This window comes from Polypterus senegalus, chromosome 17, assembly GCF_016835505.1.
Source record: "Polypterus senegalus isolate Bchr_013 chromosome 17, ASM1683550v1, whole genome shotgun sequence".
Classification (NCBI taxonomy): domain Eukaryota; kingdom Metazoa; phylum Chordata; class Cladistia; order Polypteriformes; family Polypteridae; genus Polypterus; species Polypterus senegalus.
Window position 1 is genome coordinate 48,758,473 of NC_053170.1, and position 13,426 is coordinate 48,771,898.

A 13,426-nucleotide genomic window follows, 5' to 3' on the forward strand; every position below is an offset into this window, starting at 1 on the left:
ATAAATGTAAAAATCATGCTGCTGTGCTTTAATGAAAGTAGAATAAAAGAAAAATAATTATAATTAATCCAGCTAATTAAATGAGATCAGTGTTATCAGGTGTTGTCACTGATTAGGAATCTGGTTGGAACAAAAACCTGCAGCCACTGTGTACTCCCAGGACCGAGGTTGGGAAACACTGATATAGAGCATACTTGTAATTTTACTGGTAACCACATTAAATATTTTAAATTATATTTCTTTTGTTCAAATATATTTTCATTTATAATTAATGTTTTTATCTGATTCCCCAGTTTGTTCTTCCTGTTTATAAGACTATAGGCCATGCAAAGATCTGACTAAACTGCATATGGAAAATATGTAAAAATAAAGTGTCACTGTTAATTAACATTACACTAAAAAGCTTTGCTTCTATAACCTGTAAGTGGAATGCTGCACTTGATTACACTCACATTTGATCCTTAATTTGAACCATGATCATATAAAAATGTGATCAATTCCCGTCTCTGACTCACTGTGTGACACTAAAGTCACATAACCTGCTTGTGTTGCTCTAGGTAAAGACATCAGCCAAACTCTAGGTTATTAATAACAAGAAAGGTTCAATTTCTTGTTGACTCTCTGATAAAATTAAACAGCAATTAAGATGTATATTTTCTCAGCTCATTTCCTCTGACAATATGTTAATTGAGAGGTAAAACCTATTCTGGTAACACATTTGCAAGGAAGGACCCAACCCTTGATGAGACATCAGTGACAGCAAGTATAATTAAATGACCTTGTGACTTTAAACTGGAAAAGTACATTAGAAAATCGATACTTAATTCGATTTAAAAATTGAATAAACGTCCTTAAGAATTCAGATAGTTAGTTCAATTTAAAAATTGAATAAACGACCGTAAGAATTATTCATATCTGCCTTTTTACATATTTATTGGGCGTTCATTAATGTGCATAACTAGTCTTCCATACCAATGTGTAAGTACAGTACACCAATACTCAGCAAAGCGGCCTCTTTCAACGTGCGCAAGACGAAGTTGCTTAAGTCATGCGATGTAACAGAGGGCGAATTAGGACTTCCGCGCTTACTGAAACGGCTGTAGTCATAACGGGTCTTTAAGAACAACTAGTTTAAGGCAGGGCGGCACGGTAGCGCAGTCACTTCCCGGGTCCTCCCTGTTTGCATGTTCTCCCCGTGTCTACGTGGGTTTCCTCCCATAGTCCAAAGGCACGCCGGTTAGGTGGATTGGTTATTCTAAATAGGCCCTAGTGTGTGCTTGGTGTGTCCTGCGGTGGGTTGGCACCCTGCCCAGGATTAGTTCCTGCCTTGTGCCCTGTGTTGGCTGGGATTGGCTCCAGCAGACCACCGTGACCCTGTATTCGGATTCAGCGGGTTGGAAAATGGATAGATGGATAGTTTTAAGGCACGCTAAGGAAACCCCAAAGAAGTGTGGTGGGGCGTAAAATAACCCTGACAACGATCGAATCGGAGATCTGTGTGTGTTCGACGCTAACTACCACAACATCCTGTCTGAAAATATATTTTGAACTGTGTCATAACAATTGCATTTCAGTACATTACAAATGCATTTGGAACACGATTCGCTGCTAATTTTGCAATATGTAAAAAATTATTTCAGATACTCGTGAACTAAACGCGTGTTGTGTAGATGTAAAGATTTAATGTAGCTTGTCCCACACATTAACATACCGCATATATGCAGAATTTTAACTTTGGCTGTCAAAATTGCCCTCCTTCCACCTCGCAGCCGAGGCACTTCCTCGTTTGCAGCGTTGCACCCCATTGGTCCTGTACTGGCAGCAGCAGCAGCGCCTCTCTAGAGCGTTCGCTTATAACAAGCAGCCACACCCAAGCAGAGCGGCGGCAGAGGTGAGCGCGTGAGTGTGTCGCGCTTCCTGTCGCCTTGACTCTCCCTCTCTCACCTGCCGCGAGGGGGGTGAGAGTGAAGCTAAATAAGAAGTCTTCATTGTGTATTCCCACCTGCTTCTCTTTCCGGTGCGAAAGATGTTGCGAGCACTGCGGCAAAACGAATGCAACAGGACAGAGATCGGCGACTACTAAGTGCGAGCCGCACATGGGCGCGCCTTTCCACATCACGCGTGAACAATGGCGCAAATCGGAGAAGCCGCGACTTCCGCGGTGCCCTTTACCGACCCGTCATCCTATAAGGTAAATGTGGCGGCACATTTTTTCAGTCTTTCTCTCTCTTAGATGACCTGGACACACCGGGTATTAGGTTTATGTTAACGTACTGGGCTTGTCAGTCACCGCGTTGGTAAGCGGAGAAGCCCACGCAGGTGACGGTGACCGTGACGCATGGCAATTACTGGGAGGGGTACAGCTCATCAGCTCCATACCCTGACACGCAAAGCTCGGGGTCGCACCGTTGCGGCAGACAGCGGAGCCATTCAGAGATGGAGCTGGAAATGACGCAGGTGCCAAGGTTCTTTCACTTGTGCTGGTACATTTAAAGTCGTAGTGCTCCATTACGTCAATTTCGTATATATTAGTTTTAATCCGCGGTGCGATGTTAAATGTCAGACCCAGGCAACGCAGTTTTTGCTAAATGTTGCAATAAAAATATTTTTAAAAATACTGGCGGTGTTACACATTTAAATACCGTCTTGTGCTTTGCATCATTTTAAATACAGTCCCTGACATCAACACACGTTCAGTACCGAATAAGCATTTCGCAGTGGAACTTAAAAAACGAAATTTCAAAAAGGAAGATGGAACATTTTTTCTTTGCATTTGTAAGCCTTTTATTTATAACACTTTCTGTTTGTCTAATGTAACATTTTAAATTCCTCTTGCTCAAATTTAGGAACGTTGTGGCTGGAGTGCAATGCAGGAACTAACCGGACCCGGTCCAATGTATGATTTGTGATAGTTGCTTTCTGCCAGCACTTAGGTTTAATTTATAGACGATGTTCACACTCAATCTTAATAGTGACATCTCATGGTGATATTTTTAATGCTTTCCATAAGACGTTACATTATGAATTTTCTAGAATCAAGCTCATTGAAATTATAGTATATGTGCACCTGACATTATCTTGTACTGCATGCATATATGCATCAGTGTAATATGTGCAACATTGCTGAGGGCAGATATCATAAATAAAAATGTAAAATGGTTGTCTTCTCCCATATGTTATGCCTTTCTGTAAATTATCTGTTTGTGCACTGAATTTCAGAAACTTTTTTATCTTTAATTGCTTGTGCAATTTCTTTACATTTTTAGCATCCCCCATGTGTTTCCTAAGTGGGGGAGTATTTTACATTTTCCAAAACTGAACAAAGAGCACTGGTGAGGCTAAAAACCACCATCAAAGTGTTAATAAATTATGCATCTACAGTTTTCAGTATTTCACTTTCATGTCAAATCAGTTTTTCCAAATGTAGCTCCTGAAACCTTTCTTATGAAGAAAAACAGCTTGGAGCAGAAACAAGGACTTCTGAGACCTATGTTATTTATATACTATCAAAAAGTACCAGGCACTTGAAAAGTTTTATCATTCTGGCTTGCATATTTTGTTTTTAAATTTGTTTAGTATTACCTTTTTTTTTCTTTTTTTTGAGATGGATTACATTTACAGTTTTCTAGCATCAAACCCAGAAGTTATGTGTGTCCAATGCTACTATAGTACATTTATGTAAAGGTTTTATTAAAATATCTACAACAGTGCAAGAAGTCCACATTTCAGAACATTTTTAAATGCTTTTCTTATGAGAAATAACATGCCAATAAACAAGCTCATATATAGTAAAATTCAAGGCATTATGGAAACGCCTTAGTGTTTAGTATGTGAATTAGTTTATTCCTCATTGAAATGTGACATCTGATACAATACTTTTTCTTATGAGAAAATTCAAAATTTCTAAAGTCAAACACACAACAGGTAAATGGAACTTGAAAATTTTACAGGTTTTTTCAAGATATGTTTCATATGGTCCGAAGGTTGTTTTGAAATCTGCCTGATAGATCTGGCTGGTTTGGCATTGTTTATTTTTATATATGATATATGCAAATATATACTGTACTTATGAAAATGAATATACAGAAGGAAACCAGCTTGGAATAGTACAATGCAATATGGTAGAGATACACAATACAGTAAAGGTCAGAACTCAGCCTTCAATGGGTAGAACCTATAGCATTATTGGAAAGTCATTTGTGTTACTAGGTATTGCATGGTCCTCTGTGAGGTGTTCATCATTTCTCTTAGACATCATCTTGCATCGTGTTTGCAATTAGCAAAGTCTGAATGGGGTCATATAATGAGCCATTGCAAATTAGTATGGTTCTTCTGTCAAACTGCAGAAAGAATTAAACAGGGAGTGATCCACAGTGCATTGATGTTGGTGATATTGACCACTGTTGTTGACATCAGGGACATCATTCAGTCTTTCCTAATCCCATTTATATGTGAAATGAAAGATGTGTTCTTATAGTAAGACATTGTCAACCCGCATTCCACCTGTACAACTTAACATGCCCTAATGGCTGTTAGTCAACACTGCTGTTCAGCAGCCTGCTAGATCTTTCCCTGATTGATCGTGTATGGGACAGGATTAGATGGCATACTTCCCACACTCAGCCATCAATGAATAATCTTGATTAATTGCTCCTCCAGGATGAAAGAGCATGGATTAGCATTGTCATTGGTATGATCATTTCGTTGTAAGAATGCAGGCCTGTACTGCAGCATGGAGAGGTTATACCTGATATTAATCTGAGCATGCTGTAACACATGGTGCTGTATGTACTGAATAAACTATGTCATATCACCCTGTGAGTGTGTAATTGTTTTATTAATGCATGCACACATGCACACACAGACAATTCACCTACCAGATGTTGGATGTTCTTTTTTTCGCCGTTCACCAGTGTGCATATACATGTACATCATATATTAGGAAAAAGGGAGAATATATGATCGATAAACAAAATAGAAGACAGCACATATGTTTACAAGTCAGAATTAAAGATGGTTGTGTCATTTAAGTGTGACTCAATACCGATGCAGGTCTACAGAATACTTATGAAAATCTGGATATAAGCATGTAAAAAGGGGTATTAATTGCATGCCAGTAAAATGCAGGTGCTTTCCATGTTTTAGTGAATTCTGGAATATTTTAATACATTACTTTGCCTGGAAAAAAAGTGTTAAAACCTTTAAAAAAGCCACAGTACAGAGATATGGTAAATGAGACTAGATCTCTCAGTATGTTCTGTTTGTGGTTTTAAAAAAAAAAAACAATAAATGCACAAAGAGAGATCATTGTAAAAAAGAAGCAATACCAATTATTTGTAGAAGAAATCAATTTAATACCTTAGGCAGAATTAAAATAAGCACAGAGTTTACAGGTTTAAAAATAGAACAGTCAGGTGTATTTCAGGCCCATAACACACTCAAAATTAATAAAAACCCAGACCTAATGGGATTTTACAAGTAGTGCTGAGAGAAATGAAAGAATTTCCAACAGTCATTACAGATGTGACTAATACCTTATGAAGGGAAAGTTGCAAATGTGACTCCAGTCCACAAGAAGGGAGGCAAAATTAATCCTAATAATTACAGACCATTACACTTTGCATCTGTAACATGCAAAATTATGGAAACCATAATCAGAAAGAAATAAGACTATTTACTATAAAATAACACAGTAAATAAAAGTTAGCATTGGTTTCTGAGAGGAGGATTCTGACAATCCAATCTGTTAGATGTTTTTGAATGCAAAACTGGAATAGCAGACAAATGATATAGTTTATTTATACTTTCAAAAACCATTTGATACTGCTCCACACCAAAGATTAATTATGAAATTCGAAGCCATTCTAACCAGAGGTAACTTGCAAAACTGGATTTCAAGTTGGTTAATTGGTTAAAACCTGAGACCAGCAGCACAGATAAGAAGGGAATGCTACACAGGGGATGAGGTCAACAGTGGAGTTCCCACAGTGGTCAGTCTGTCTCTCCTCCAGATGTTGCCATTTGTGTTTTATAATCCCTATAAAAAGTTTTCACCTCCTTGGAAATTTTCACATTTTACTATTATACAATATGACAGTGGATGTAATTTTATAGTTAAAAAAGCTTGCAAAATACACAAGTGACATAAAAATTACAGAGATAGCAGATCTAATTCTGAAGGGCACTGTTTTATACCAGTGGGGGATATCAAAAACTGCCTTGATCAGATTGCTTTCTATCAAATATCACATCTTCTTAGACGTACATAGACCTGTCTAACCCATAATCAAGACAATATTAATGTTTCTTGCCAGTGCATCATGGTTACTTAGTTACTACTTTTTTACAATCACTTGGTTTCTACACTTGCAATTATGATGCCATTGCTATTTCTGATCATGCCCATCTTATTTTGAATCTTGCATCTTTCAATATCAAGCATTTCCAGTGCACTTTGCAGTTAGAGACTCATTCCATTAATACCAGTTGTTTTATTTATATTTATTTGTATTTATAATCAGATTTATTCTTTTTGTAGTGACTAATGTATCTCCAGAGGAACACTTCAGGTAGGTACATATAACATATGTTAGGGAATAAATAATGTCCTCTATATTTTGCATAAAATAAGTTGCTAACTTAAACATTTAGTTGCTAATATTTCTAAAACTGACCCACAATAGAAAGACTGCTAAAGGCTGAGCTCTACAGAAAAGGCTGTTACTATAAACAAAATTCATTTTATTTACAACAGTGGAAATGAAGCATCGTAAATCCCTCCACTTTCATTAGAAATAAAGACAAAAAGTTAGTCATTTTTATCTCAACAAATATGTAAAAAGGAAGTTACAAATGCAGTCATAAAAATTATTTATTGCAGTTGTAACTAAAGTCTCTGGACTCTGAAAAGATGTGCAGGTTAGGTTGTTTTGTGTCTAGTGCAGCTAGGGATAGCCCTGGCCTCTATGGCAACGAATCAGGTTAAATAGGTTTTAAAAAGTCATTTAAGGAATAACGTACTGGCATATAACAGAGTTATCTTTGAAATTCAAGATGCTATTAAAACTTTACAAAGCTATAGGCCCAGACAGCTATCCAGCAAAACTTTACAAAAAATTTGTTAAATTAGTTGTGTTAATGCTATACTTAAGGAAGAAGATAAACCACCAAAACACCATTCCAGGTGTCAGTTGCTGTTTTTTGTAAAAAGAGTAACAACCACTTATAATGCACATCCTATAGACCTGTTTTTTGACAACATGTTGATATTATAATTAAAACTTTTGCAAAAGAATAAAATAAGTGCTCCCTTAATAAGTGTTGGACAATAATTTCGACGACTTGTTAAAAAATGTTTATTCTTTCTCTTATAACAATTGTTGAAAAATATACTGTATGACCTGCTGCATCCAAGCGTCTAGACCAGGGGTCTCCAACACGTCGCTCGTGAGCTACCCCTTTCCAAGTAGCACGCCAAAGGGTTAATAAATCCTACATAAACTTGAAAACTTGATTCGTCAAATTAGGGGTGGGCGATCTTTCCAAAAAATCATATCACGATCCTTTTAACACAAAATCACAATACACAATCTAAATTGCAATCTGTCTTTTCAATGTGGCCTACACTTAAGAGAATATCCGGACTCAGACTCATCAAGACCTAAGTAACACTTTATTTTAAATATCAAACAAAGCTGAATTCAGTTGTTCTTTCATTCGGTAGCTAAGCGGAGTTAAGGAACACACCCTGAAGCTGGCGAGTGAGTGAGGAAGGCCACTACCCTCGGCCTGCTGCGTGTTTCTCGAATTTGTGCAAATACAGTAGATTGGTACCACAAGCGAACTCTGATACATAGCAAAATGAGAGAAGTCGCAAAATCAGCTGGAATGTTCAAGCAAATTATAGAAAAAATCTTGATGTAAATCAGTTAAGTAGTTCTCTCGTGAAAAGCAGAAAGACATACACACAGGCAGATATTGGATTTTATATATCATATATTAATAAACCTTCAAAATAATGTGCAGTTAAAGTCTCAAAAGCATTCTCAGCATTTCTGGAGCTTAGTAGAGTCAGATAACTATAAGAATCTTCACCAAGAAGCTCTGAAAATGTCTGCTTTGTTTGGGTCTGCATACCTCTGTCAGTCTGCCTTTTCTGACATGAAATCAAAGTTCAGAACAAGACTGACAGATGAACATTTAAATGACTCCATAAGAGTGAATGAACTACACTCCACCATACACCTCTCTTGTTTACTCCATGCAGTTCCAAACATCTGACTAACTAAAAAACACATCACACATCCAACTGGACATGTGAAGTGAAACAGTGACATGTAACAAAATGACAAATGAATAAGTCATATCTGTGTATTTGGAATTGCATTGTTTTGTTTTGACAGCATTCATGTTTTAATTCAATAGTGTGAGATACACTAGAAAATGCATACAGACATACAAAATGCACTTGCAGGTGAACTAAATATTTTTTGTGATTTTTAATGCAAAATTAGAGTTGTGGACACCAATATTTTGTAAATGTTCAGGTAAAACAAGCTTATTCAGTTTGTTTGTGTTGAAATAAGCTATGAGAATAAATGTTAGAAACATGAGTCGCTCTGCCATTTTCATTTTGTAAAAGTAGCTCTCAGGGGAAAAAAGGTTGGAGCCCCCTGGTCTAGACACTGTACTATCTCTTCTTCTTCTTCTTTTTCTTTTGGCTGCTCTTCTTTAGGGGTTGCCACAGCGGATCATCTTTTTCCATATCTTCCTGTCTTCTGCATCTTGCTCTGTTACACCCATCACCTGCATGTCCTCTCTAACAACACTCATAAAACTGCTCTTAGGCCTTCCTCTTTTTCTCTTGCCTGGCAGCTCTATCTTTAAATCCTTTTCCCAATATACCCAGCATCTCTCCTCCACACATGTCCAAGCCAACAAAATCTCGCCTCTCTGACTTTGTCTCCCATTTGTCCAACTTGAGCTGACCCTCTAATTACTCATTTTTAATCCTGTCCATCCTCGTCACACCCATGCAAATCTTAGCATCTTTAACTCTGCCACCTCCAACTCTGTCTCCTGTTTTCTGGTCAGTGCCACCGTCTCCAACTCATATAACATAGCAGGTCTCACTGCTGTCCTATAGACCTTCCTTTTCACTCTTGATGATACCCTACCTCTGGACACAGAAAATGCTTTTGATAGAATCAAATGGGGATATCTTTTTGCTGTACCATGCAATGGGTTTGGATCTAACCTATGTGCATGACTTAACCATATAATATTTCAGACATCTAGAATTTACCAAGCAAAATATTAATAGATAATCATGTTTTCCTGTCACATTAACCATGAGAATTTATACTATTGAAATGAAAACTTTTACAAACTTACTATAATTGAGAGTCAGTTATTCTTACAAACTGGGTCAAAATGGGTTTAGATAATCAACTAGTTTGGATATTCAAACATATATATAAGATCCCAATATGTATGAAGGAAAGTGTAATTAGGCCTGTAATTAAATTATTGCATTCAAGGTTATTACTATTGCATCATTGAAATTGATTTAGGGAATAATTTGTTAATATTGTGTTTTGAAGAAGAAGGGTCTAGGCAGAGTAGTGGCTCTGAGGCAAGGGATCTGCACTGGTAATCGTAAGGTTGACGGTTCAAATCCCATAAATGCCAAAAAGGACTCTGCTCTGTTGGGCCCTTGAGCAAGGCCTTTAATCTGCTATTACTGAGCGCTTTGAGTAGTGAGAAAAGTGCTATACAGTATAAATGCAAAGAATTATTATTAATACATTTATTTTGAATTATATAATTGTTTTACATGGTTTCTACTATAAATGACACTTTTACTTTACATGCAGTATTTTATAAAATTAATCTTAAATATCTCTTTGAATCGTGAAAGATTGTCTGTTTATTGTAGTGCCATTACAGTTTCTAAACATTGCCAGATGTATTTTTAATTACTCTGCAACTTGTTTCTCCATGTGTAAGAAGCGCTAACCGTGGAAGGGCTACAGGTAGCAAATACCTGCACACACTTCAGGGTGCTTCTTCTCTGCTAAAATCCAGTGGCATGGTATGTGGCCACATCTGTAACTCAGGAAGGATCCTGGTTTAGATCAGCTTACAGAGTTAGGAGAAAGTGAGCTATTGATGGTGTTACCTCTGACCCAAATGAGCTGCATGAGGTAGCACTAGTGACATTAATGTTCAGGCAAACAGTACATGATTCAGCTGAGATTGTGTGGATTTGCACTGAAGGAGCCATGGAAGATTGAATGATGACGGAGGACCAGGCTGCAGAAGACCCCTTATGGAGCAATATGCCTTGCTTTTCACCCAAAATAATTTTAACACCCCACCCCATTCCATCCTCTATCCCATTTAGTGAGTTTTGCATTTCACATGTGGAAAATTCTATCCAAAACAAGTGTTTGGGGCAACTTCTCAAGATTGTATGTTAAATGAATCTTTGCTAGTTCATTCATCAGAAGCTATACTTAACATAATTTCAAATAAATAATTGAAAGTGAATGTATTGATATTTTAGCGTAATATCCAGTGAGCTAAAACCAGATACTGTAATTGTTTATGGGATGGGGGGACTGGCAGCAGTAATTTGGGTAATTGATAGTTCAGGTGACATTATCAAAATTCTTTTTTATATCTCTTTCAGACTATTCCTATATATAATAACAAATCCCTTTTTATAAAAATATATATACCTATAACTTAATTTAAAATAGAAAGAGGCCATGATAAAAAGTTAGTTTTGCAGAGTCCTAAATCAGTTTTCTGCAAACATGTTTTCACTTTGTTGTTATGGGTTATTGTGGGTAGATATGCAAAAATGGCAAATTTATTCATTTAAAATTAAATCTACATCACAATAAAGTGTGCAGAAAGTGAAGGTGGACCGAAGACTTTCTGAATCCACTGTATGTGTTCTTCCCACCCCGACTGTCTACTATTCTACTAATACCAAGATAGTGATGACATTCAAACAATGATAAATGCTAACTGAAAGTTCTTCTTGTCTTGATGTTGAAACACTCAGAAGCAGTCACAGCTGTTATTCAGAATCCTTCACAGATTTTCTTCTAGTTTAATGATGGATATGCGGTGGATGCATATACATTATACAAATCTCTGATACAGATATAAGTACTAAGGTCATTTGATGCCTTCAGTAGGCAAAGAAAAAGTTTGTGCAATATTTTTATGTTAAATTAATATTGGTAAGCTAAAAAGAATAGCATTTACAAAATGTGAAAAACTATGAACTGGTGGCTGAGGATTTAGATTAGAGTAGTACTGTAGTTCTATTTAATCCTGAACAAGTCACAAAATCTAAATTCACCGAAGCTTTGTAAATCTGTATGTTAGTGATAAATGTAGTACTGTAATGCCTGAGCAGTTGTATACACTTGACTTAGTTTGTGTACTTTACATCCAAATTGTAAACCAGTGAAGGAAAAAAGTAAAGCAATTGATTAATGGGTAAATGTCGGTTCCGTGGTTAGAGGTGATGCCTTACAACTTGAGAGTATAGAGACCTGGGCCCTGGCACTTTGTGAAGTATGCATGTTCTTCTGATATTGTGTGGATTTTTCAGTGTACTCCAGTTTTCATTTTACTTCCTAAAGACATTAGTGTCTGATTGATTGGTAACTCTAAAATGGCCTTGTATTAGTGAATATGGATATCATTGTGTGTGCTCTGTCCATGGTTGGGTCCTGCCTTGTATATGATGTTGCCAGGGAAGGCTAAGCCCCCTGCGACTCTGAACTGGACTAAGCAGGTTTATAAATTGATAGATGAATGAATGAATGTTTTAGTCTCCATTTTCTCTCTTTCTGTCCTCCTTATTAATTCTATGTGCAGACAACAAGCTTTCACAGCATCTACTCTATAAATTATTCAATATAAAGAGAAGTGATTGTGCATAAATTGGCTTACACATTGATTTTTCTTCTATAAACATTTCTTAGTAGTGTTACAGGATTTATACTGGTTAAAATGTGTTCTTTTAATGCTAACACTTAAAAAGATTACATCAATCTAACCATTAACCCAACTGTGAACAATTTATTTAATTTGTAAATTCCAGCCCAGGAATTGATGACACTGCTGCATTACTTTGCTGTCCTAAATTATACAAGTCATGATCTATGAAGACATCTAGCAAAGTATAAAATGGATACCATCTGGATGTAAAAAGAAAAATTGAGAATCAGCCTACAAAAGTACATTTTTATGTGTATCCAATGTAATGTGATAAGCTCTTTCTGTCTGCATTAGAAAAGTTGGCTCCCATTGGACCACTTTTGTTGAAATGTGGCACACATAATTTGTCAGGGGAAGTTCAATTTTCATTGAAATATCTAGAATACAGCACGCTTTACAAATTTTAAAATTTTCAAAATTTCCTATTGAAAAGCATTGGCAAATTTGCAAACTTAATCTTAAAACAAAAACATTCTGTGTAGCTTTCATTACAGATTAGTTTAAAGTATCAAATTCACAAGAGGAGAGGTATATTTTTCTTTTGTAAATGTCCAACCACCACCGGTGACAGAAGAATAGATATGCAGTACAAGTTAGTCAAACGCCAGGAGAGCCGCACACACTCAAGACACTTGTACCTAGATCACTACTTTTGCTTCTTCTTGTAAGTTAGCCGTATAAGTGAAAAAAAAATGATCTAGGAAGTAATTTTAGAGAAAAGAATATATAAATGTTGCTTTGTAAACAAAGAGTGAACATATATGTACTCAGTGTTTACATTATACTAAAACCAATCCCATGGCTGCATTATCTGTATATTAAAATGATTCATTATTTCTTTACCACTATAATTTGTCAACAAAGCTCCTGACTTGTTCTCTATCATGATCCAAAGCACCCAACAACTTTATCTTGAAAATTTTCAATAGGGATTTTAACTTCTTTTAAAAATGTTATGTTTTCTGACCATCCACAACTAATAACTAACAACAAGATGTCAATCAATGCCATTTTGACATCACTTGAACTGTAATCTGATGTCTGTGAAAGCAATTGAGCCACCACAAGCCTGTTTGTGCTACATTATTTAACTACATAACTTTGTAAACTGTTCTTAAAATCATGTTCTATTATTGCTTTTGTTTTTGAATATGCAATACTCTTGCAAAAATGTTCACTAAAAATGTGATAACTGTTTCTTTGATAAAATAACTAAACATTTTAAATGCTCTAAAATTCAAATCAGTTAACTAAGTTCATGAACACACCTGAATGTTAGGCTGACATGTCATCCTTTTCCAACTTGTTGAGATAGTTATAGCCATAGTCATGAGGACAAAATAGTCCTTAGTAGAAATATGTGTCAGGTTGTCTTTTAGAACTTTGTAAACAATGGAAAACA

The 13,426-nt window shown here is 36.2% G+C and overlaps 1 protein-coding gene across 1 annotated transcript in view; it reads left to right on the plus strand.

The window, feature by feature from the left end:
- The first annotated feature begins 1,839 nt into the window (after positions 1 to 1,839).
- The window catches only part of nipal3 (NIPA like domain containing 3), a 56,819-nt gene continuing 45,232 nt past the window's right edge, over positions 1,840 to 13,426 (plus strand). Inside the window, exon 1 of the mRNA XM_039739288.1 lies at positions 1,840 to 2,191. Coding sequence (XP_039595222.1) covers positions 2,129 to 2,191 — 63 coding nt within the window. The 5' untranslated portion in view covers positions 1,840 to 2,128. The remainder of the gene's footprint in view (positions 2,192 to 13,426) is intronic.